The sequence below is a fragment of the Malaclemys terrapin genome, chromosome 2, assembly GCF_027887155.1.
Source record: "Malaclemys terrapin pileata isolate rMalTer1 chromosome 2, rMalTer1.hap1, whole genome shotgun sequence".
NCBI lineage: Eukaryota > Metazoa > Chordata > Testudines > Emydidae > Malaclemys > Malaclemys terrapin.
Genome location: NC_071506.1, coordinates 48,986,539 through 49,014,122, shown reverse-complemented (window position 1 = coordinate 49,014,122; position 27,584 = coordinate 48,986,539). Strand labels below are relative to the sequence as shown.

Below are 27,584 nucleotides of genomic sequence, written 5' to 3'. Positions count from 1 at the left end.
TGTATGTGTAGACAGTACCTGAACTATTGTGGATCCTATCAGTATACAAATGATTGACAGTTGGCTTGAAATTTTCTTGCTAGCTTTATGCTTTGAAAAAGTGGGTATTTACAAGAACAGGGAAGTTTAATTTTATGCCCATTGGACTTTGATTTTTGGATGGTCTGTAGTGGAAGCATCAGTTCTCAGAGAATAAGATGATTTTATTTTTCTTCATAAGCATACCCCTATACAGTGTTCTAATTCAAACACTGTTGAAGGGGCATGGAACCTCTGAGTATTCAATAAAAAAAAATTATCTCCCCCGCCCTTTAACCTGCTTAGTTATTCATTTGCTGCTGAGCAGTGATGGAAACCATAGAAAGCTAGAAATGTAGGCCCGCAAGGGACCTCGAGGCCATGAAGTCCAGCTCCTTGTGCTGATGAAGGACCAAGTAAAACTAGACCATCTCTGACAGGTGTTTGTCTAACTTGTTCTTAAAAACTTTCCATGAAACCTTCCATGATGGGGATTCCACAACATCCCTTGTTAACCTATTGCAGAGTTTAATTATTCTTACAGTCAGAAAGACTTTCCTAATATCTAACCTAACTCTCCCTTGCTGCAAATTAAGACCATTACTTTCCTATCTTCAGTGGACATGACAAACAATCACTGTTCTCTTTATAACAGCTCTTAACATATTTGAAGACTATTATTGGGGCCCTTTCAGTCTTCATTCCCAGTTTTTTTAAACCTTTCCTCATAAGGTCTTGTTTGTTTCTTCTCGGGATTCTTTCCAGTTTGTCCACATCCTTCCTAAAGTGTGATGCCCAGAACTGGACATAGCATTTCAGCTGAGGCCTCACCCATGTCAAGTAGAGTGGGATAATAAATACGACAATCCTACTAATATAACAAATAATTATATTAGCCTTTTTCGCAACTGCATCACATTGTTAACTCATTCAATTTGTGATCCATTATAACCATCATGTCCTTTTCAGCAGTACTACCACCTAGTCAGTTATTCTCCATTTTGTAGTTGTGCATTTGATTTTTTCTTTCTAAGTGTAGTACTTTGCACTTATCTTTATTGAATTCAGCTTGTTAATTTCAGATCAATTCTCCAATTTGTCAAGGCCATTTTCAATTCTAATCCTATCTTCCAAAGTGCTTGCAACTCTTCCCAGTTTAGTGTCATCTGCAAATTTAATAAACATACTTTCCACTCCATTATCCAAGTCATTAATGAGATGATTGACTAGTACCAGGACTGACCCCTGCAGGACTCCAGTAGTTATACACTCCCAGTTTGATAGCAAGCCATTGATAACTACTATTTGATTACAGTTTTTCAAGCAGTTGTGCACCCACCTTATAGTAATTTTATTTAGACTACATTTCCCCTAATTTGCTTATGAGAATGTCATGTGGGACTGTCAAAAGCCTGACTAAAATCAAGATATAACACATTTACTGGTTCCCCCATCCACTAGATCAGTTATCTTGTCAAAGAAGGAAATTAGGTTGGTTTGGCCTGATATGTTCATGACAAAGCCATGCTGGGTGTTTGTTGTAACTCTATTATCTTCTAGATGCTCACAAACTGATTGTTTAACAATTTGCTTCAATATTATTTCAGGTGTCAAAGTTAGGCTGACCAGTCCCTGGGTCCTCTCTGTTCCCCTATTTAAAGATAAGTACTATGCTTGCCCTTCTCCATCACTCTGGGACCTCCCATCCTCCAAGAGTTCTCAAAGATAATTGCTAATGGTTCTGAGGCTGTTTCAGCAAGTTCCTTAAGTACCCTAGGCTGAATTTCACTAGGCCCTGATGACTTGAATTTCTCTAACTTATCTAGTATCAGAGGGGTAGCCGTGTTAATCTGAATCTGTAAAAAGCAACAGAGGGTCCTGTGGCACCTTTAAGACTAACAGAAGTATTGGAGCATAAGCTTTCGTGGGTGAATACGTCTGATGAAGTCTTAAAGGTGCCACGGGACCCTCTGTTGCTTCTAACTTATCTAATTATACTTAAACCTGTCCTTTCCATATTTTGGCTTGTTTCCTTCCCCCTTGTTGAAATATTGTGGTAAGTACCTGATCACCATTAACTTTTTTAGTGAAAATTGAAGCAGAACATGCATTAAACATCTCAACTTTCTTGTTGTTATCAATTACTAGCTCTTCTTTCCCCCTAAGTAGAGAGCCTACACTTTCCTTTCTCTTGTTCCTAATGTATTTTAAGAATATCTTCTTAATGCCTTTTATGTCCCTGGCTAGGTGTAACTCATTTTGTGCCTTAGCCTCTCATTTTGTCCCTACATGTTTGTGCTATTCTTTTGTACTCATCCCTAGCAATTTGTCCACGTTTCCACCTTTTATAGGATTCCCTTTTGATTTTCAGGTCATTAAAGAGCTCCTGTTGGAGCAATAATGGCTTCTTACTAGTCTTCCTAACTTAGCTTCACATCAGGATAGTGTGCAGTTGTGCCTTTAATATTGTATTCTTGAGAAACTTCCAGCTTTCCAGATCTCCTTTTTCTCTTAGTTTTTCTTCCCATGGGACCTTGCCTACCATTCTGAGTCTGTTAAAATCTGCTTTTTTGAAGTTCATTGTCCTGCTGCTGCTCGCACACTTTCCTTTCTTTAGAATCATGAAATCTGTCACTTTCATTTTAACCCGAATTGCTTTCCACCTTCAGGTTCACTACCAGTTCCTCCCTGTTGGTCAGAACTGAGTCTAAAATGGCTGTCCCCCTCAATATTTCCTTCACTTTCTGAAACAAAAAGTTGCATGGATATGTTTCAAAAACTTATCGGAAAATTTATGTTTTGTTGTATTACTTTTCCAACAGATGTCTGGGTAGTTAAAATTCCCATTACTACCGGGTCTTGTGTTTTGGATGTTTCTGTGTCCTACAAATGCCTCATCCCACCTCGTTTTCCCGATCTGGTGGTCTATAATAGAGCCTTACCATGACATCATCCTTATTTTTTACCTCTTTTATCTTAACCCAGAGACTTTCAAGTGGTCTGCCTTTCACCTCCTTCCGGATTTCAGAATAAGTGTATCTCTTCTTGATGTATAATGCAATGCCTCTTCCCCTTTTATCCTGCCTGTCCTGAACAAGTGATATCCCTCTATACCAATATTTCAGTCATGAAAGTTATCCCACTAAGTCTTTGTGACTCCAATTAAGTCATAATTTAATGTATGTATTAATACTTCCAGTTCTTCCTGTTTTTCCCTAGGCTCCTTGCCTTTGTGTATAGATATCTAAGATGTTGAGCATTTTCCCCCCATGGATTTCCTTCTTGTTAGTCCTATGATCCTATTGTAATTTCATGGTTATCCTCCTCCCCCCAACATCTAGCCCTTTGTTAAAGTCACCTTTTTTAGGCTTATCTGTGGGTTTTTGTCACATAAAAACATAAGAACGGCCATACTGGGTCAGACCAAAGATCCATCTAGCCCAGTATCCTGTATTCCGACAATGGCCAATGCCAGGTACTTCAGGGGGAATGAACAGAACAGGTAATCATCGAGTAATCCATCTCCTGTCACCCATTCCCAGCTTCTGTCACCTGTCCTCTTTGATCCTAGTGTAAATCCCTCCTCATTAGGTTGGTGAGTCAGTGCTCAAAGATGCTCTTCCCCTTATTGGTCAGGTGGACCCCATCTCTTCCCAGCGGACTCTCTACCCAGAACAGCATCCCATGGTTGAGGAAGCCAAACCCCTCCCATCGACACTATCTGTGCATCCATGCATTCATCTCCAGGATGCATGTCACCCTGCCTGGGCCATTGTCCTCAACCGGGAGCATGGACAAGAACACAACCTGTGCCCCTTACTCCTCCTTCCCTGCTTCCAGAGCCCTGTAGTCACTGCTGATCTGCTGAGAGTCATACTTCGGTATCATTAGTGCCCACATGGATGTGCAGCATGGGGTAGTGGTCAGAGGGATGGATGCTCCTCAGCAACCTTTCTGTAATGTCTCAGCTGCAGGCTTCAGGTAGACAGCACGCCTCCCAAGCATCCTGTCAGGTCAGCAGATTTTTCAGTTGCGATCAGACACCAGACACCAGTCAGCCAAACATATGTGTATTGATAACATACCTGTATTTCATTGAATTCAAGATGTTTCATAGATTTTACTGTCCCTTTCATGTGGCCTGCCCTTACAATTTTCAATAAAAATGTTTTTTTTAAACTGACATTAGCTGAGAATACTAATATAGATGTGCATATGTGTATGTGTATATATATTATTTGTTTAAATTGTCAAGTCTGTGGGGCAGAGAGCATTGTTTTGTTCTGCGTTTGTACAGCACCTAACACAATAGGGTTCTGGTCCATGACTGAGGCTTTTAGGCACTATCTTAATAAAAATAAGAATATGTGACAAGAATTAGTGAATTTCAAATGTCAGTTTTCTTTTGAGACACAAGGTGAGTGAGATCATATCTTTGGTTGGATCGTCTTCTGTTTGGTGAGAGAGGAAATCTTTCAAGCTTACACAGAGCTCTTCTTCAGGTCAGGGAAATATACTCAGTGTCACAGCTAAATACAGGGTGGAACAGGTTGTTTAGCATAAGGAGTTAACACACATTTCAAGGGACATTCAAGATGGATAGTTAAACTGATTGATAGAAAAGAAAACCGATAACAGAAATAATAAATGGAAAAGCCCCATGGATGTGCCTTTTCTTCAAAATATTCCCTGTATTAAAGAGCAATTCTCACTATTGATACAATAATGCAATTCAGTTTTTCCAGGTACTGCCTTTATGGATTTATTTGCCTCCGATGGTATCTTAACTGAGTCTGAACAGCTTTCCTGCTGTGTTTTCTGATAATGTTATTTTTCTGACAGTATTGGCTAAAACAAAAACATCCATCTGCATTGGATGAATTTGTACAACTTTACGAATGTAGGTCTACAATTAAATCACAAAGATAACACTGCTCTGTACCCAAAGTACACGGAAAAAAGATCTGAGAATTCTTTAGTGTTCAAAGTGACCTTGGTCAAAGTTCTGGAAAAATAAATACATAAACCAATGAAGAAGAGTGGATGATAGACATGAGAAATATATGGAGATTAATGCTACAACCTTAGATGTTTTTCAAAAGCAGATTATAAATATTGCATTTTTTCCCACAACATTTTAGGAAGTTTTAGGAAGAGATGGTGAAAGTCAGCAAAGTCAATGACCTAAAGCTGTCATATTAAAATAGCATGGAAGGGTTTAATTATAGTAAAGGTCACAGGATGAAATTTCCATTCCAATTCTAATACTCAGTTTTCCAGGAGGTAAATGGAAGTCCAGCCCAGGTAACAATGGTTCTCAATCACTTCCTGCAAATGTCTGAAGTTGAAACTGACAGGCCAATATCAGTATAAATGATATACCCTTTTTAAAATATGCATATTTGAAAAAATACATGATTTATTTTTTAAAAAACACAAATTTGCATGAAAATTAAATGAAGTAAAGCAATTAGCAGGGAATATGAAAACTGGCTCCAATATTCACCCAACTTTCAGACACCAGTAAGAAAAAAAATGTTTGTCACTTAAGAGAAAATGATTTAGTGCGGCGGTTCTCAAATGGGGTGAGCATCCTAAGGGAGGTATGAGAATGCATCAGTGGAGGCATGAGCTGTGTCCCTTTTTTTTTTTTTTAAGAGTTCTTGCTGTCAGCCCCGCTGGCTGGGGCTCATGCAGAAAGGCCATGCGTACCGAGGAGGTGGGGATAAAGAGGGCAGCCAGAGCCCGGCTACCCAAGCTTGGGTTCTCCTTCTCCCCTCCCAATGCTTCACCAGGAAGCACCCCAGACTCAGGCTCTTCTCCCTCCCACCCAATCCCTCACCTTGAGGTGGCAGGTCTCCTGCTCTCAGACCCAGAGTGGCAGCAACAGCACAGAAGTAAGACTGGCAATGGGGTACTAAGTCTGCTATGAAAAGTGATGACAAATATCACTTTTCACATTGCCTCCCTTCTGTGCTGCTGCTGGCACGGTGCTGCCTTCAGAGCTGAGTGGCAGTATATGTACTTGTGGGGGGGAGGATGCACGTAAATGACTACTGACACAAAGAAGAGGGGCCCGATCAAATAAGTATGAGAACCACTGATTTAGTGCAATGCCAATTCCAACACAGCAACATTGTTTGAAACTAGATCAGGTTGAAATTTTTCATGTGGAAATTTTTTCCAACTGAACTGATTCTTTTTTTCCTTTCTGGGAAGCTGTCAGTTCCACCCAAAAACATGTCAGTTTTTATATTGCAGATTTTGTAATGAAATTTTTCATTTTAAATCAATATTTTAAAATGAAACAGTTTTTAAAGTGAAAATTAATTAAAAATATTCATTTTGATAAGAAATGATTGAAATGGTATGAAACATCCAGTGGGAAATCCAATATTTTTCAACTAAAAATTTTCAAATTAAGGTTTTTCATTCACAATTTCTATTGGGAGAAAAATCAGTTTTCTGGGCAGCTTACTCTGAAACTAAACAAATTTCTGTGGGGGAAGCGGTTAAAGACATAAAAAGTTTTATTTTAACGTTTGAATTTACCAAGGAAAGTTTGATGCCTGACACTTTCTGGGCTATGTGCCAGAGACCACGTCTGCTCACTCTACAGGTGGTCTTTCCACACTACTGCTTTCCACTCTGCTGTCCTCTAATCTGAAGCAAAGTCCTTACCAGGACAATGTGAGTCCTTGAAGCTTTGTCACTTCAGTGTAAAACTGCCATAACTCCACTGACTTCGTTGGCATTATTCCTGATTTATATTGGCATAAATACCAGGTGAATTCGTCCCAGTGTCTATAAAGGTGTCACAAATTTGTTTTGCTGAGGTGAAAGGGTTACTTCTCTACATGGCTTCCACTGTATAGACACTATGATGTCCAGTTTCCTGCAAAAATACCTTATTTATATAAGATAGCCCAAACTGCTTTCTGTTTAAAGCAGAGTTAAAGGCTCTGTGCATGAAATTGCAGTAGCCCTCTATTTCCACAGCTATTTTGTAAGTATGTGTATAACCACTTTAGTCAAGGTATTCCCAACAGAATAGGCTGTGATTTTTCTTCATTGGTAACTGTCACTAGAACTAAAAATGGATTTATGAACATTTTCTATTGTGCCCTCATCAGATTAGCTCTGTCCTTGTGTACGACTCCAAGGAAGGGCAAAGAGAGTACAGTAAATAGATCCAGGGTGGGTAATGACTGCTCACATGTCAGATGTTAGAATATTTTCAGGATCACTATATACTCTTGGGATAAGGGAATGGAGATACACTATGAAGTAACACGGCTTCTAGCATTTCACTGAAATGCACAGAGGAGGTCTGAGAAAGTGACTGTTTAGGATAAAATTATATATGGAAATTACAATGTATTTCCTCCTTTGTCAGTTACACATATTTAAAACAATAAAGTACATTTTATTAATATAACATGCCCCCTGAACTTAATCTACTTCCTCTAAAGGGTTGTGTTTGGGGAAAGTCGTTTTACATTGCAGTTCAATTTATTTTTTGAGGAAGGCAGAGATGATGGCAATCTATGGACCAGATTGTGGTGGCATAGGGACTAGTCAGAATCACGCACCTTGTGCTCCCTGAGTATAAGATCCACTTCAAGCTAGCACCAGAAATGTATTTGTTTAACTCTAAAAGGGAACCAGGAGGTGGGGGACATGGACCTATTATCTGTCTGGGTATTACCATATTTAAATGCTGAGAGCTGTGGTGGCTGGTATATAGTGGGGCTGCTGATGCTGCACTCCTTCAAACATTGGTTTGATCTCAAGGAGGAATTCTGGCTGAGTCACCATGGGCTTTCACAACAGCATGTGACAGCTACTTTTCTGAACAATGGTGAAGTCACTTAAAAGCACTATCTATCTCTTTTTCTAATCTCTATTCAGATCATTTCTAGACCAGAGATACATTATTAGCCCAAACTTACCAATATCTCCATAAACCACACAATTAAATTATAAAAAATATGAATTCTGTATATTAACCTTGACTGGTGTGATGCTTAAACCCATATGCAAGGTAGCAAGATATATTTTTAAAGGACACTTTTATAGCATCAGCTTAAAAGTAGTTCAAACTTGATCAGAATGTTAGGTTTATTTTCCTCTTCTATTTTTTATTATTTATTTTCACAGCATCTTGTGTGCGTGCAGATTCACTCTTAGCTGATAAGCTTTGGCTTATGTGTATCAAATGTTTGCTTTCAGATATCAACATGGCAGGAGAACCAAAACCATACAGACCAAAACCTGGAAACAAGCGGCCACTTTCAGCCCTTTACAGGTAGGTTGTTTATTACAATAGCTGGGAACTAGTTGCAATTTTATTGGGAAAATTACACTAGCCTGAGGGCCCTGTTCCTATTTTAAGAATATATCCAACTAGATGGCAGGATATAGCCCATATGAGTTAAATGAAGTCAGTATTTTTCTCTATGTAACTAGAGTGTTTGGTGCTACACTACATCAAGGGGATGTTGAGTGGCAGAAATGTAAAGTCTTGTGGGAAACAAAAGTTTTAGAACATGAGAAAAGGGTGAGAACTGTGCTGTTAGATTTTATACTTCTTAAGAGATTCACTCCAGAACAATTATCTTTGACTTCATTGGCTAAAGCTGCCCATTTAGTGTCTTTATTGAGCACTTAGTTGACACAAACACAAGAAGCAGGTTGAAAAAGCAGAATTCCTGCCTTATATGCACTGGCAAAAAAAAAAAAAGTACAAATAATAGCCCGGATTTGATAGGATAACAAAAACCAAATGGTTTTTCTAATAAATAATCCCAGGAGGTGTTCAAATGCCTTCTCAGATCATCAGTGATGATTGTGCACAGATACAGAAAAGAAATAAAAAACCAAAATCAGCATATTCGGTGAAATCCTGGCCTCACTGATGTCATTGGGAAAACTATCATTGACTTCACTGCGGCCAGGATGTCACCCACAGCCCATAACCTTTGTATGCCAAGTAGAACAGGAAAAACATCTGCAGAGAAAATAAAATTATCTTCAAATTTGTATGAGTTCATTACATACCCAGAGAGCATTAAAATATTAACAAGCTATTTAACAAGTCATTTGTCAGTGTCAAATCTGCCCTGACCTCCTGGGTATGTACTTGGATGGCTAGCGTGATCCACCAGCCATGGTACCCCCAATTATACTGCTATTTTTAACATACCAGATGGAGCAGAGCTAGCTTGTGTCTGTCTACCTGAGCTGGGAAGCACACTCCCAGTTGCTCTATACATGTGCACTTAGTGTGTGCCAGTGTAAATGACATGAGACTCAATTCCTCAGTCTGGAATTTGACCTTTCCCCATAGATTGCTTTACTTTTCATACATTTAAACCATATCCTTAAATTTGATTTATTTGGTAAGAGGTTTTTGTTTTGTTTTGTTTTTTGAGCGGGCAGGGGTATTTTGTTTGGTTGGGATATTTTGGTGTAGTATTAGCAGTAATGCAAATGGCGATGCTTGACAGAAAATCATTTTAAACGTATTTTAAACACATTATTTAACAAAATTGTGTGTGTGCCTGTGCCTGAGAGAGCTAAAATTATATATTGATAGTTTGACAAACATGCTGGACAACATGTTCAAAAGAGGCTATTGATTTTGGATGCTTCCATTTTGGAATGCTCAATTTGAAGGCACCTTGAAGGGGTGAGACTTTCAGAAAATGCAAAGCACTTTCCTCCAAAACCAGCCTGCTTTAATGTGTTTCAAGTTGGACACCCACCAACTGAGGCAACCAAAGTCAGTAGTTATTTTTAAAAGCTTGGCTGATGCTTTTATTTCAAATCTTTATGCTCCATTGTATGAATATGCTCTGAATTATTGTGACTACTAAAGTTAGGGCCTTGTGAACATAAAAAGTATCGCCCAGTTTAAGTGCTAAGCATTATAAATTCTCCTTTACATCAAGTGGTGGAGGATTCTATGTTTAGAGTAGAAGGTCCTGAGTTTTTAATCACTACTGACAACTGAGTTCTGAAACTAGGGTTTGTTGGTATACTCCTGTGTAGCCATGGCATTGTTATATCTCTGTGTTACTGTTTCAAAAAGAGGCTAACCTGAAGAACCTGTGTATCTAAATGCAACAAGACATTCTGGCTTCTAGCATTTTATTTTGAAGGCTAAAACCTTTACTTTGTAATTTATGGCTGTTGTGTTTAAAAGGTTAAAATGAACTTTTCACTGACGTGACAACCAGCATTTTGAATGCATTATGAAACATTTGTAATGGTGGTCATCATTTTATCAAACTATTATGATGATATATTGTGTCTATGGACAACGGTATCTATTGGCTTTATTTTTTCCACTCAAGGATTCATATGCAAAGTTGAGAAACCAGAGCCCCACATCTTAGTACATAAAAAGCAAACTGTATGTAGATGTTTCTGTAATTGTACTGTACATATTTTTATTTTTTTGCTAACATGCTGTTATTCACTTTCAGACAAATTTTCCACTTAATTAACTTTAGGTAATAGAGACAGGAGATAATAACCAGCAACCATAATAGTAGGGCTGTCAAGTGATTAAAAAAATTAATCGTGATTAATTGCAGTGTTAAACAATAATAGAACACCATTTAATTAAATATTTGTGGATGTTTTCTACATTTTCAAATATATTGATTTCAATTACAACACAGAATACAAAGTGTACAGTGCTCACTTTATATTTATTTTTATTACAAGTATTTGCACTGTAAAAAAACCAAAAGAAATAGTATTTTTCAATTCACCTAATATAAGTGCAATCTCTTTATTATGAAAGTTGAACTTACAAATGTAGAATTATGTATAAAAAAGCTGCATTCAAAAATAAAACAATGTAAAATTTTAGAGCCTGCAAGTCCAGTCAGTTCTACTTCTTGTTCAGCCAATCACTCAGACAAAGGAGTTTGTTTACATTTGCAGGAGATAATGCTGCCTGCTTCTTGTTTATAATGGCACCTGAAAGTGAGAACAGGCATTCTAAAGGCACTATTACAGCCGGTGTCGCAAGTTATTTGCATGCCAGATGCACTAAAGATTCATATGTCCCTTCATGCTTCAACCACCATTCCAGAGGACATGCATACAGGCTAATGATGGGTTCTGCTCGATAACAATCCAAAACAGCGTGGACCGACGAATGTTCATTTTTGTTATCTGAGTCAGATGCCACCAGCAGAAGGTTGATTTTCTGTTTTGGTGGTTTGGGTTCTGTAGTTTCTGCATTGGAGTGTTGCTCTTCTAAGGCTTCTGAAAGCATGCTCCACACCTCATCCCTCTCAGATTTTGTAAGGCTCTTCAGATTCTTAAACCCTGAGTCAAGTGCTGTAGCTATCTTTAGAAATCTCACATTGGTACCTTCTTTGCATTTTGTCAAATCTGCAGTGAAAGTGTACTTAAAATGAACAACATGTGTTGGGTCCTCATCGGAGACTGCTATAACATGAAATATATGGCAGAAGTAGGTAAAATAGAGCAGAGGACTTACAATTCTCCCCCAAGAAGTTCAGTCACAAATTTAATTAACACATTATTTTTTAACAAGTGTCATCAGCGTGGAAGCATGTCCTCTGGAATGTTGGCTGAAGCATGAAGGGGCATACGAATGTTTAGCATATGTGGCACGTAAATACCTTGCAATGCCAGCTACAAAAGTGCCATGCAAATGCCTGCTCTCACTTTCTGGTGCCATTTTAAATAAGAAGAGGACATCATTATCGCCAGTAAATGTAAACAAACTTGTTCATCATAGCAATTGGCTGAACAGGAAGTAGGATTGAGTGGACTTGTAGATTCTGAAGTTTTACATTGTTTTGGTTTTGAGTGCAGTTATGTAACAAAAAAAATCTACATTTGTAAGTTGCACTTTCACGACAAAGAGATTGCACTATGGTACTTGTATGAGGTGAACTGAAAAATTCTATTTCTTTTGTTTATCATTTTTACAGTTCAAATATTTGTAATGAAAAATAATATACACTTTGATTTCAATTACAACACAGAATGCAATATATATGAAAATGTAGAAAAACATCCAAAATATTTAATACATTTTAATTGGTATTGTTTAATTGCGATTAATTGTGATTAATTTATTTAATCGTGATTATTTTTTCTGAGTTAATCACATGAGTTAACTGCGATTAATTGACAGTCTTACATAATAGTGATCATAAAGTCTTCCCAGTCAAGGAAATAACTAAATGGAAGGTTCCTAGACAATGGGTATGTTGTCACCTTCTCTCTCACACACACTCATCTCTGTATTTCTATATTTTGCCACACTTCTGCTGCACTGAGTTGCCCATTTTTACACACTAACTATCTGGAACTATTGTCTGAGGAAGCCAACGTTTAGAGACCTTTGGTGAAATCCTGGCCCCAGTGAAGTCAATAGGAGTTTTGCCATGGACTTCAGTGGTGCCAGTATTTCATCCTCTCTCTTCAAGAATACTTTATTTTCCTTCTCTGTAAGCAGCTTCCTTACAGGTTGGCTGATTGGAACAGGGAGCTTATCTGTTCATCCATCTTCAGAAACTGCAATAACTGAACTCTGATCAGCCAGCAAATATTTTTAAGTAACACGAACCGCCTTCCTCTAAGAGCTGAGATACATTCTCTTCAACGATTCTAACTACTGCCAGCTCTGGATATTGTTTAGCAACATTGAACCACTAGCTCATTCCCTATTTCTCTCTTCTCTGCTTCTGCTGCTCCCAGTACCTTATTTACTTTTTTACTTCCTCTTTTTCTTTCTCAATCCTCTTTACATGCAATGTGTAATAATTTATCAAAAGTTTCCATTTTATGACACTCCTCTTCATATGTATGCAGCAGCTCTTGTTGGTATTTTGAGAAGTGCTGTTTCCATTTGTGCTGAGTATGTTGCAAGGGACAGACAGACTGCCCACCTAGAAAGGCATTTGCTCTGGTAATCAAATCAGCTTTGAACTCTGGAACGAGACATCTGAGTTATATAGACTCGATGCTGCTCACTTCAAATGTGTCTAGTCAAAATTTGCTGACAATGAAAAGCTCACACGTTGGCTTGGTGAAGGACAAGTGATGAATGCAAATAACAGACTGAGCACGTCCTGTGGCTTTTATGAAGAGCACTTTCACAGTAAGTTATGTATTCTCTCTGCTGCTGTTTCCTTTAGCTCTGCACTGTGGCTCATGATACCAGTTACAATTTATGAATTCACAGTATATCTAAAGGACAGAGACGAGATGACAAATACTGTATGTTGCTGTTCAATGTAGAACACACATCAATAAATAGACTCTAATAAATCTCAGCTTCCCCCACTATATTGGACCTGGTCCTGAAGCCACTGGAGTTAATGGGAGTTTTGCCATGTACTTTAATGGGAGCAGAAATTAGCTCTTAATTTCTAAGGGCCAGATCCTGCCCGCCTGTGGATGCACAGTGAGCTGGAGGAGGGAGTCTCCCCACATTGCTTGCACAGTCCATGTAAAAAACAGGCAGAACTGTAGCCCCTTTACCATGAGGCACACAGCACTCTAAAGAGGGCAATGAGGGAGGTGAGGTCATGACTCCACCCCAGACACACATTCTGGGGAAGTACATTTCACCTTACCTAGGAGTGGCTGCCCTAGCTCCAGGAGGCATTCTATTGTCCTGAGAAAAGAATGTCTGCACAGGTTCCTCCTAGGTGGGGCAGGCATGCACCGCTCCTTAGTATGGGCTGTGCTTAATTCTATTTCTAGTTTAGAGTCCAATCCTATGAGGTGCTGAGAATTCTCCATGCCCATTGATAAGAGTAGGGATTTAGGGTGCTCAACATGGCGCAGGTCAGGTCGTGAATTGTAGAAGACGAGTGGAAAACATTCATATGAAAATGTATTTTGTTACAAGCCAATTAAATACTTTTTTACAAGGTGTGAAAAACAGAGACATTTAACTGTCCAAAATGTACATTAGTGACTAATCACTTTCCTAATATCTTATTCCAATCTAAGTGCCTGATCACAGCCCTGCAAACATGGAACTCCCTGTTGAAAGAACTTCCTTGTGTTGCTTGGGCTCAAAAACCATTGTGAGAACGATAGAGGGCTTAGGCCTTGATTTAGGAAGATATTAAACACATACCTAATTTTAAACATGTAAGTTGTCCCATATATTAGAAGCACTTTTGCTTAAAACTAAGCACATGCTTAAGTACCTTGGTGACTCGAGTTTTATGCCTAGTGTAACTACTGGAGCCAATGACAGAGGTGTTCAGTGAGAGGGAGGAACATAAATCCCAGAGTGCCCACAATTGGTGTAAACTTCCATATTTTAGTACAGTACGTCTGTAGAAAACAAAATTAGACAAATCTATTTTAAATAGCTTTTTACCTGGCTCTAGCCTGAAGCAAATTTTAATTTTAATGGCTAACATATAGATCTTTGAACTACAAGGTGCAGAACAGAAGAGCTGACACAACTATACAAATGCTGCTTTTGGGAGCACTGGCTTGGCAAAATAGGCACATGCTGTATTTTCAGTATTACCAGTATTTCAATTTGTATCTCATTAAATCAACTGCTCAGAAGCATCTGAAAATGCATTTGTGAATTGCTTTGATATCAGCAACATGCATTGGCATAAGAAAGTAGAATCAACCCCAAAGAATTTTGATGGGGTTGAAATCTGTTTTCTGTTCATTATAAAGGAATTTTTAAATAGTATGCACTGTTCTTTTCAATTTCCTGGAACTTGCTAAACTAGGCAGTGAATTTAAGAACTAAAAGGCTCCCATCAGCTGTGGACCTTTTGTGTAGGGTTTTTTGTTGTTTTTTTTTTAGAACAAATAAGGCCAGGTTCTCTAGTGATGTTATTTTTGAATTTTGCAAGTTGCTTGTTGCTATTCCTTGCCGTATACACATTACTATTCATTGGCCTTTAAAGTAAGTGTGTCAAACAAGAATTTAATGAGAGACATATTGCGCATTACATGTTCTCCCACATGTATTTTCCTTCATCCCTGGCAGAACCCAGAGGAGCTCACCATTTTACATCCTAACTTACCTTCAGAGCTCCTCATGATGCCAGGGTAGACAGGATGGACTCACTTCACTGTCACTCCTTAATTGCCTAATGCTGAGTTGTGCAGCCCATACGTCTCCTACTCTTTCCACCCAGTGGCTAACATGATGCCAGCATATTGTATCTAACCTTCGTCATGCTGAGAATGAGAGATTGGGATTTAGAGTGAGACAAATAACAAATTGACTAGATTTTGAGGAAACGAGGCCTTGAACTACTCAGTAAGATCCATCACTGTGAGGCCATAAACTTGCTCTACCTCCTTAGCTGGCCTGACTGCCACACCACGCTATTATGGTGCTTACAGCACTGCCTGTCTGGACTAATGTAATAACAGACTGCACTCATATCAAAGGTTCCTCTCAGAGTCAGACTAACAGATTTTCCACTCTCCAAGACATTTTTAAAACTTGCAAATCTACATATTGGCACCATTTGACTATCACAAGATTCCATAGCAATTTCTTATCAAGTTCCTAAATATACAATAGGTAATCCAATTGATGTGTGTTGTGAGGCATATTTAGGACAGTTGATTTATCATGCTATCAATTATCCACATTAAATAGCAAGTGCATTACAACGTATTAAAACCCATAACTGTTAAACAGATATTCTCAAGAACATGATTAAATCATTCTATTTCAAATTCCCACATTTAGCTATGTTACTGGTGGGGTGTCCTTTATTATACAGTGTAGAGATGTTTACTCACATGGTTATATTTTTATATTGAAGTTTTATTTATTTTTCTTTGACAAAAAACTTTGTTGATCTGAGTATCTTTTTTTGTAATCTCCATCCCAGGGTTGATTGAATTATGTTTCCCATCATGTTTCCTTTTGGTTACATAGCTTTATGTTATAGATCAGGCTTAAACCACCGCGTATGCTCTTTCTGTACTTGGCATCTGCTCCTCAGATTTATTTTCAGATAGCGGTCATGGAGTTTGTTTTGTTGTGTTTTGACTTCCAATTGTCAGAGCCATCCATTGTTGTTCTGAGCAGTCTGGGGATTCTTGTTCATTTCAGGTGACAGCATGGAAAGCATAGTGATCATTTCTTTTACTGTAAAAAAAAAAAAAAAAAAAAAAAAAGATTCTTGAAGTCGCTCCACTGTATAGAAAGAATAATTGGGAGCTCTACCAGTTCAACTCACAAATAGCATTTCTATTCCATTTGAAAGTTGCAACATTCAGGATAATTCCTTCTTTAGTGTATCATTGGCTGTATACTAACAGTATGCTATAACCCTGCTGGCATTTAGTGGAAATAATTTCAGGCCAGAAGGGGATCTCCAGCAGTGGTAGGGAGCTTACCTTGGAGAAGAAAAATTCCAGATTAAACCCTCTGGAGGTGGGAGAAAACTTAGAGTACTGGGTAACTCTGAAAAGACAAGCAGAAGCTGCATATATCAAACTGGATGAACTAGTACACCTGTGACACCCTGTAGCCCATGTTCACCACTTTTATATGGTTATATTTTGTATTAAGTATGCCATGTGAGGGATCATTTAAAAAACTCATAATCTACTGAATATCATTGTCCTGTTAAAATGTGTATATGGAGCTATGAAATTGTATATGGAGCTATGAAATTTTACTTATGACTGTTACTGAAATATACTGTAGCTCTGGGTAATGCCTTCAGACCATTTTTTTCAAGAGATAAAGGCACACTGGCTAGGTGCTAAAAGGCCATTATCTATTTAATCAGAGATTCACCAGGAGGGGAGTTGTAAATGATAAATTTACAATTAACCTGAAGAACAGCTCATTTAACCTATAGAACAGCTCATTACATTTGCCATGTAACTGCCTGACCCCATGACCCAGCAAGGACTTTAGTAAAAAGGGTCAGGATATAAGAAGGGCGGGAAAAGAGGCCTCTGACCACTTTTCCTCTCTTCTTCACCTTATATCGGTCTGCTCATAAGATCAATGAGTACCTAAAGAACAATGAACTAAGGGGAGTGGTCCCAGGAGGAAAAGAAATCCAGCCTGTGAACTGAGAACTGTCTATACCATCTAGTGGGGGTGAGAAAGCTATTTGCTGCAAATTTTATTTAGCTTGGTAAAGTTTAGGAATGAGGTTGCAGTTTTATCTTTTTATTTCTTTTGTAGCTAGTTCTGACTTTTATGCCTTATCACTTATAATCACTTAAAATCTATCCCTCTTTAGTTTGTTTTATTTAAACCAGTGTGTTTTGGTTGAAGTGTTTGGGGAATCTCTGCTCAGGCTAACAAAGGCTGGTGCATAATAATTTCTTTTGGTGAAATTACAGACTATTAATGAGCTTGCATTGTTCATGGACCTTTGGTCTGACCCCGTGTGGCCGTTCTTATGACTGGCAAATGGACCTGGTGTGAGCTTTTCTCCAACAAGACATGCATCATGATATGGGGAGTGCACAGTGTGAATGCAGACAAGTTTAGGGAGACAGTCACAAGCTTTGAGCTGAGAGATACGCAGATTAGAACAGCAGAAAAGGAATGGTGTATCTTCAAGAATGCATTCATCCAAAAAGTTGAGGTGCTATGTGAATGCATTAAGCTGGATAGACCACAATCTCAAAGAATGGTGGTGGAACAAGAAGCTCAGAAAACCATATGAAATGAGAGAAGCCACAAAGCTGATGGAAAAATAAGCCTTTGAAAGAAGCAGCTGCCACCTATAGAGTCTCCAAGTGGCCAGCAAAAGAAGTCAGAAAGGCAAGAAACCTAGTCTTAAATGAGCTGTATAATGAGCTGAACAACTACCCTCAACATGCCAAAAAATATATATATGCAATTGTGCAGACAAATTAAAAGAAGGAAGGCAGACAAAGTGAGCGCACCATTTTTATAGGATGCTGGGGCAGTCTGCTTGTGACAGGAGACACGGTATATAGCCAATGGTGAGAATACTCTGAGAGTCTACATAATGAGAAAAACCCTTTATATGCTATGCTACCATTGTGTGAACCAATAATTACAGATGTCAATGACCTGTCAGAGGTAGACTTCAAGGCTGCACTGATGAAGATGGCACTTGGAAAAGTAGCCTGTCTGGACAAAAGTCACAGCAGAAATGATCAAAGCCTTGAGATAGGTCATGTGCACTGGCTTAAATGAGTCCTGTGCGCAGTTTGGAAAACACAGAAAACCTCAATAGAATGGAGAAGTCCATATTAGTACCGATATACAAATAAAAAGGTGACATACATGACAGTTCAATGACTGAGGAATTAAGCTGCTGTCCGACTGCATGAGACTGTTAGAATCATAGATAGCTGCATTTCACCAAGTAGTAAAGCCCATTTTAGGAAAGAAGCAGTTTAGTCTTATAAAAGGAAAAAGGATGATGGTGGGAAAGAAGCTTGAGGGAAACAATGAGCATGTTTCAGCTTTCCTCAATTTGAAGAAAACATTCAACAAAGTAGGGGATGGTTGATGCCTCTGCTATGATTCTATAGGGTGCCAGATAGGGTGACCAGATAGCAAGTGTGAAAAATCAGGACGGGGGTAGGGGAATAATAGGTGCCTATGTAAGAAAAATCGCCAAAAATTGGGACTGTCCCTATAAAATTTGGACATCTGGTCACCCTAGTACCAGAGGACCTTCTCCAGATGGTGATGGTTCCATGACAAAAGTATGGACTCCTTTCAGTGCAATGGAGGGTTTTGCAGTGAAGACTGGGCTCCACCAAGGATCAGTGCTAAGTCTATTCCATCACAATCATGGATAGTACTTCATAAACACATCCGAATGGAAGGTGGTATGAAGTTGATCTGTTCAGACAATATTGTGTTACTGGCAGATAATGAGGATGATTTGGTCCTGGTGATGGATGCCTGGATCAGGTAACTAAAACTGTTGCCTCAAAATGAGTAAAGAGAAGACTGAAGTTATTGGGTGATTCACATGGAACCAAGATAGATGAATATCAAAATTGAATGCCAGCACATAAATCAGGTTTCTGTGTTTAAGTACCCTTGGCACTGGTCAGCGGCAAATGGAGAAATTGACAGAGAACTGCAAACAATGCTGCAAACAAGGTTGGTGCAAGATAAGTGGTATGATTTTGATAAACAGATGCCCAGACTACTTAAGAGACAACTATACAAAGCCAAGATAAGACCAGATCTTCTGTATTGATCAGAGGCATGGGCGACTAAAGAGAGAACTTGAGAAGAATTGAAGTCATTGACATGAAATGTTTGAGGCAATGAGAGGGGTGACAGTGCTGGTCCACCTGCAGAATGATGTCTTTAGGGAGTGAGACTAGGATATGCAGTATCAGAGAGAAGCTGCAAGAGAGGAGGCTGAGGTGCTATAGACATGGATGATGGATGGATGAAGGGAATCCTGTTAGAAAGCCATTGCAGATGAGAGTTAGTGGGCATAAAACAAGAGAATGGCCAAGAAAATAGTGGGGGGACTGTGTATTGGAGGATGGAATGAATGTGGAGACAGTGTTGGACTGGCAAGCCTGGAAAAGATTGATTTGGCAACTCAACCCCTGCTAGCCAGGGAAAAGGAGAAGAAGAACTTTAGGTTTGTCTCTCTTAGTTGAGTATCTCAAAATATCTGAGTACTTTCTTCTCTTTTCATTCCTCTTTTTTCCATTATGCATGTGTTTCTCTTTGTTCTTGATTTACAAGAGACTCTAGATATTAACTTAGCAAAATATAAATTAAATCTGTTTGCTCACTTTTTTCCAAATATCTTAAATTGCCATGACTTTAGAAAAAAAAACATTAGACAGAGCCATATTCTTCCCATTCATATACAGAACTGTTTTTTTCCATTTAGTCCTTTGAACATTTTCTTATCAAAGACTATGCTATATTGTTTTAAGCTCACTGTAAGCATGTGACTCACCAGCCAGGGCACCTCTGGTAACTGGGTGTGGCATAGTAAGTTCCTCTCCTGCAACGCCCCCTGCTGACAATGGTTCCAGCCCTACGGTGTCTGCTGCTTCTTGCAATTTGGTCATCTGGTTGAGTTGCATTTAGGCCCACCCCTTATGGGTAAACTAGCAGTCCAACAACTAGTCCTTTCACCTTCATGTTGGACCCTCGGTCCAAGTCTGGGCTCACTAATCCTGGTAACAGTGGGGTTCTTACACCTTGTCAGGAGGGGGCTCTGCTCCACTTTTCTTGGTGGGCTGATAGGGGAACCCAGGTCCTCCCTCTCAGTGGGTTCCATTCCAGGGACCCTTGGATAGGCAGCCAAGATATGACTACACCATTTCCTTACTGCTTCAATGGACCACATCCTGCCTTCTCCTGTCTTGCGCCTTTGGTTCAGCCTCTTCCTGGGCTCCAAGTATATCAGCTCCATTTCTGCTCTTCCACTGGCTCACTACATAGGTTCTTAGCCCTTTCTGCTCTCCAGCTGGTTCTGATGGAGAGTTTTCTCCACTCCTTTCACAGGGCAGTTCTCCTCCCTACAAGCCTCTCCACCACCATCAAGAGTTTTGGATGGGCTTCCTTCTTGACTCTCCTTCTTAATTGCTGTAGGCTCCCTGTTGCAGGCCTACCTTCCTATCTACCAGCAATACCACTCAACTACCTGACTCCAGCCCGGCTTCTCTCACTGAATGACTGGTAGAGATCTGCTCTCCTTCCTGGTCAAGCCTTAAGTGAGTCAGGTTCAGCCCTTTTAACTCCTTCCTTCAGGTTTGATGCCTACTGCAGCTGTAGCAGGATGAAGCTGATTGTGTCTACCGGCTCACATTAACCCTTGCAGGCCCAGTGCAGGGTTGGTACACCCCAACACAGACAGGCAGCGTGATGCTCCTCCTGACTCAGATTAACATATTACATTTTACAGAAACATATTTTGTTGGTGCCTTTGATTATATTTCACCATGAAATGAGCTATTTGATTTCCAACATTACTGATGTTACTCTAAGAAGGACACTGCTTTTATAATCTCATTGTGATGAGAAATCTATTGTCACATTGAAAGTGGTCAGAAAACATTCTTAAAAAATGTTTAGATGGGACATTTTGCGAGTGCGGTGAGCAGGGATTTAATCCCTTCTTTTCATGAGCATTAATGGGAATTGTTGAACCTTGCACTCAAAAATTGTCATCAATATTGTAATTGTTATGCAGGCAAAATTCACATTGGATGCAATGGGAGTTTTGCCTGTATCAGGAAGTGCTGTCTCCACAGTGACAAAAATGGTACAGCCATAAAGATGTCATGGAGACCAGGTCTATGGTATATTGAGTTAGAAAATGTTCATATATAAACCATTCTTCAATAGTAACTATTTGCTGTTGGCTCTATTTGGCCTTTAAGGCAGAGCCCCTTGTGAAATGCCTGTCAATTAACAAATCAGTGCTCCTGAACTACTTATTCTTTAAAGCTTGCAGAATCTGGTCCCACTCTATTTTTCACCTTCCAGGTGGGAAAGTCTCAGCCTTTTAGTTCTGCTGAATGAGCGCTATAGAGACCCTGCTACCTGAGTCAGCAGAATAGCTCTGCTCCTCCACATAGCTGTTGATGCTTTTTCCCCCTTGTAGAAGAAGGCTTGTGGTATTGCATGATTGAGAATTTTTCTCCCACAAGATCCTAGAGCCTGGACTCCATGTCACAGATATGCTGAGAGATTAGGTACTTTATAAGCATGTTTTATGAAAGCATACATCCTGTTTCCTTGCTTCCTTATAATCTTTCCTTCTCCAGCTGCTTTCTTTAATTTATAATCTGATCGTTCTCCCTTTTTTGTCTCCTGCAGATGCTAAAGCAGAATACAGCATCTGTTTAAAAACAGCTGAGAAATTACAACTAATGACTTTTTGATATCTCTGGTTGTTTGTATCTAAATGGGACAGAAAAAAAAAACCTTCTGACTCCATTCTTTTTCAAATCTGAGCTAATAATGAGAATGAAGGAAGTTTCCAAGGAGTCTTCTTTGGCTTCTAATCCAAAACTTCTGGAAAGGTCTGAAGTATTTGGAGAAGTGAGTTACACATAATTGATGTCCTTAGTTTTCCACCCATATACAGTAGTCATATAGCTAGACAGGAAAACAATCTTTTCCTTACAAGATAGTAAGAGGGTCCAATGCTATGAGTCCTGTATGCATGGAATTTCCATTGATTACAATTGCAGTTCTGCATTTGAATTTTTTGCAGAATCAGGGCCAAAAATTGAGCTAGTATTTTATATAAATGATCTCATTTAGTGATATTAGAGAAGGAGGAGTATGACAGAGTATATCTCCCCAATAAAAATGCCAATTATCTTTACTTCCTGATTTCTCACTACCCTCTCAAGAAATAAAAAATAAAATAAAAAAGAGAAACTGGAACTTACTCATCAAATCCTAGCAGTAATCTAGTTGACTCATTCAGTAGTTCTTCAGCTGTGCTTTTACTAGGTTAAATGAAAGAGTAGAAGCTACTATATATATATAAAGCAAAATTAGAAGCAGGTATTCTGTCATGCATTTATATTAGAGTCATAGCAAGGTTGCACTACTAGAAACTGTATTTACAGTAGATTAGTAATACTCATGTTGTAGGAACCTTAAGAAAAAGGGGGTATACAGGAGACCTTTGGAATAAAACAATGAATGCTTGTGCTAATGTGAAACATACAATGACTCCTTGTCTTAAAATCAGAAAAGTTAAAATTTATGAGGCCTTCAGTGGTGCATTTAAATAGGCAATCAGGGATGCCAGGGAGTGCAGTGCTTCTGAGCACAGATTTGTGGTCCATAATTAGGCACTGGATCCCCCATAACAATAATCTTCCTAATTGTATGTCAGGCTGTAATTTTGCCTTGGAGTTGCTGATGTGGCACTGTAAGGGCACAGTTCAAGGGGACTGCAAAAGGCAGCAGAAATATGAGATTGGATTATAGCTTTGGTATTTTGTGACTAAACAAAGGTTAAAAAAATGGGGAGGTTGAATAAGTGTGAGATTGCTAGTTTTCAACAAGCAGTTGGATAGTAACTGAGGAGCAGATTTAAAGTACACAGAGTTAAAGAGGAAATGGGCTATAGAATATGATCGAAAATAGATGTATAGAAGGAGAGACCAGACTCTGACGCAGGACAACTTATAAAAAAGACTATTCACAGTTGTGAAATACTCCTATAGTGTATTCTCTGATGAATGTTTTTGGATACTGTCTGGACCATTCTCAGATGCACTAACTATCCAGATATGATTTAGTACTGATGTTAGTTTATTCAATAAATACTTTAGGTTTTTTTTTAATTAATTATGCTTCTTATGGTATTGCCTAAGGGCCAACCAAGAATGGGGCCCCATTGTGCTAGGCACTGTACACACATAGATTAAGTAGACAGTCCCTGCCCTGAAGAATTTACAATCTAAATAGACACAGGGCTGGGGAAAGGGCATACCACACAAACAGAGTGAACAGTGGGATACAGCAAATATAATGTTAGTGCCACAATTTCTTTCGGTGGGTGAGGGCAAGAAACACAATGAAAGTTTACTGAAAGAATAGGGAAGGGAAGGGGTGAGGGGTACACACAGGGAATGAGGGGTACACACAGGGGATGAGGGGATAAGAGGAGGAGGCGTAGAGTGAGGAGACTGTGAGGGAAGGGAAAGGAGGAGAGTTGGAGCAAACAGCCAATCAGCACAAGACAAAGTCAGTCCAGTTACATTGCTGATTCATATTGAGGTTGTGATCCGCAACTCCCAGATCCTTCTCAGCAGTTGTGCTGCCAAGACAGTTTTCCCCATTCTGTATTTGTGCATTTGGCTTTAATTCCCTAAGTGTGTAGCACCCTACATTTTTCTTTGTTGAATTTCACTTTGTTGTCTATAACCCAGTTCTCCAATTTATCAAGATCCCTCTGAATTTTTAGCTTTATCTTCCCAAGTATTGGCAGCCCCCTCCCAGCTTTGTGTCATCTGCAAACTTGATCAGTATGATCTTTATACCTACATCCAGGTCGTTAATAAAGATGACACCGGATCCCAAACAGATCCCTGTGGAACCTCACTTGAGACCTTCCTCCAATCTGACATCATTCCATTAATAATTATTCTTTATTTGTGGTTATTTAACCAATTATGTGTCCACTTAATGGTAGTTCTGTAGAGCCTGCATTTCTCCAGTTTATTTATCAGAATGTCATGTGGGATTGTGTCAAAAGCCATGCTGAAGTCCCCCTATATTATGTCCACTGCAGTCCCCGTGTCCACCAAATCAGTTATTCTGCCAAAGAAGGAAATCAAGGTGGTTTGGCATAATTTGTTCTTGGTAAATCCATGCTGATTGCTCGCGAATACCCCTTCATCCTCCAGGTATTCACAAACTGAATGTTTTATACAGACTTCTTTTCCTGGTGTGACTGGTTTACATAACTGATAAACTAAAGACTACTTCATCAATTCAAGGATAACTAAAACCAAGTCATTATGATAGAAAGCATCTGTTAGATTCATTCCTGATAAGCTAAAAGCATTCTTCAGAGATTATTTTATTAATTACAGAAAACATCTTCCCCGTATAGGTTACAGGTGGGTCCTTTTGGACCTTTCCCTAAAGGTCAAGAGTTTAGAGTAAAAAGGTATGACATTCCGGGCTGCAATCCAGACCAGTGAGGGGCTGGGTCACCACTACCCTGCAAACTGGGGTGCCTCCCATGCTTTGCTGCCATAGCTCCCACCTGGGCTGCTCACACATAGTTTTTCAGCATGCAGTTCACACCCTGAGTGTCTGTGTATAGCTGCAGCCTGCCAGCTACACATCAGTTCACTCTGGCTTCCACCAGCCTGGGTTACACTTGCAGGGTGACCCCAACACACTCTCAGTCCTAGATTTTCCCCAAAAATGTGTGTTCTGCACTCCTCAATCCTCTCCTGGACAATCCAGATTTGTTAGTGGATCAATATACAACAGTTGGCTACCATAAATGCTGTTAGCCACACAGTCTAGTTTAACCACAACACTGGATTAGTTTTGATTAAAGAATACAACAAGTTTATTTAACTACAATGAGAGATTTTAAGTGAGTACAAGTATAAGGCATTAAAGTTAGAAATAGTTAAAGAGAAATAAAAAGAAAACATTTTCTAGCCCTAAACTTAGCAACTAGATGTGTTTCAAGATAAAATTCTTACTACATGCTCCCAGCAACAGGGCTGACCAAATTTCAGGCCAGGATCACTCCCAAAGTCAAATGGGCTTTTGTCGTCTTAGTTGAAAGAGCGAGACGTGAATGGGTTATTTTTGCCCCTCACTTTATAGTCCAGTCCTCCCTTTGGAACTGCATTTTCCTGAAGGTTACCCCCTAGATCAGTGGTTCTCAACCAGGGTACATGTACCCCTGGGGTACGCAGAGGTATTCCAGTGGGTACATCAACTCATCTAGGTATTTGCATAGTTGTTTCACCCTTAGTTATATAAGAATGCTTTAAAACTCTGAGGAATTTTGGGTACTGAGTCGCTGGGAAGGAAGTAATAATTGATAACATGACTAGATAAATACTGCCACTAAAGGAGATGTAGTATATTCTTTTACGTGGTGTTTCAGTTTTTGATCCTTTATATTAATTTGGTATGCATTGAATTACCATTTAAAATAAAAGGCCAATGGATGATTGTATTCCCTTATTACCTGGAACACTTGAACTAATTTAAAATAATGCTGCATATTATCTAAAAGCATTTAGTCAAATATATAGAGGGGGTCAAACTTAGGCCAGCACAGTTAAAGCAAATTGAATTCCATCTTGAGAATGAATTTCAAATAGATTTTTAATTGCAGTATTTTATCCAGAGAGTGTTACCTCAAACATTTCCTTTATGTATTATACCCACCAGATTATGTCCTTCATCAGAACACCAGAGCTCTCCTCATGACAAAATTGTTGCTGTAAGACTGCACAAAAACACAGATGTGCTTTCTCTTTCATCTTACTGTTATGAAGAAAGTATCAGAGGCCAAATCATATGAGATTCTTATGAGGGCTGGATCACCCCCTTGTGTGGTAAAACCCACTGGAGGGATGATAAAGGATAAGGAAACTCTAAGGATCATCACAGAGTTTCTACCTGTTTTATTCATAATGGGAACAGGACTTGCACCTTACAGATGGAGCCACAGGGCACACCCCCAAAATATGGATCCTCTGGGAGGAAGCTTCGGCCATCTATATGGAGGTCCCCAGTGACCATCCTGCTTCCTGTCAGCTTGTCATGGAACTTGACAGGCACTAGTGATTGTCCAGGGAGTTTTGCAGTAAAGGTAATGCAGTCCTAGGCTGTAGTATCTTTCCTGGGGTATGATATATATCCACTCACAAACACATCAACACAGGGCCACCTAGTCTCTTCCTCCTCCCTCTACAATGGATCCCATCCCCACTGGGACTTGAAAAGTACAGACGCTGCCATGGAGACAGAGGTCTCTATTCTTAAATGCTAGAGAAAAGGGAGAAACGTGCACAGAAAATATATTGTGGTGGGTTTCTGGCATTTACTCAACCCTTACTTAAAGCAAATAGGTAAAAATTGCATTAAAATCTCATGTTTCAGTCCCAGGAAACTATATTTCAAGTATATTGCATCCAACAGTCAAGAGCAAGACAGGCACTTAAGCATTCCCACCAGTAATCTTAGAAACCTTTTCCTGAGAATTAAATGGTTTGCAAAAGTTGATGAACATTATTAAAAGTAAATGTAATACTTGAAGTTGACTGTCTTTTAGAATGCACTATGACGAGTATATCTTTGAAAACAAACTTCTGGCTAGATTATTATAAATGTTTGTACTAAACCTAATTTTGTTTTGAATAAATCTTTACTATATCATCTACATGATAAAATTGTGGGGTGGGGAGAGAGTAGATTTTTAGAAATACATTATTTTGTAGTATTTTTGTTTAGTGTGGTTAGATTTGTATGGGGTTTTGTAGTAGTTAAGGTGTTCAATTCCAGAGACATGCCACCATTTCTCTTTGGCTATCATCGTTATTAAAAAGACACTGACAAATATTTTAGTAGCGGTCTCTTTTTATATTTTATTGTTTGTAGTACTCTCTTACAAATGAAATTCACCCATGTACAGAGGGCCTATGTGTAGTTTATGTACCACTTATATTTCACCTAAGTTCTCAAAATAGGTCTGTAGAGTTTTTCTTTTAACCTCTCTACACAGGGCCCTTCACTCACGTTCTAATGGTCCTCACACCTGGTTAATGTTATGGACACCAAAACTATCATGAGGGTGATGACATTCTACAAAATGGATGATACGTGGCATAACAGAAAGGCAAGGGAGAAAGCATGCAAGGCCTCGATTCAGGAAGATATTGAAACATATGCTTAATTTTAAGCTTAAAATTCAGAACATACTTTAGTAGTAAAGTATCTTCCTGAACTGGAACATACTTCACATGGAAGTAGGCAGCATGGAGGGGGAACATCTGACCGGGATGAAAATGCTCCTGTTACACTGCTTATCAAGTCAAGTGGCCTTCCTGTGAAATGC

General features: G+C 39.1%; 1 protein-coding gene across 13 annotated transcripts in view; it reads left to right on the top strand.

The window, feature by feature from the left end:
* RALYL (RALY RNA binding protein like) overlaps positions 1-27,584 on the top strand; it is a 574,454-nt gene that overhangs the window by 467,682 nt on the left and 79,188 nt on the right. For all 13 annotated transcript variants that reach the window (XM_054018798.1, XM_054018800.1, XM_054018790.1 and 10 more), the window contains one exon: positions 8,251-8,326. In XM_054018798.1, coding sequence (XP_053874773.1) covers positions 8,251-8,326 — 76 coding nt within the window. The remainder of the gene's footprint in view (positions 1-8,250; positions 8,327-27,584) is intronic.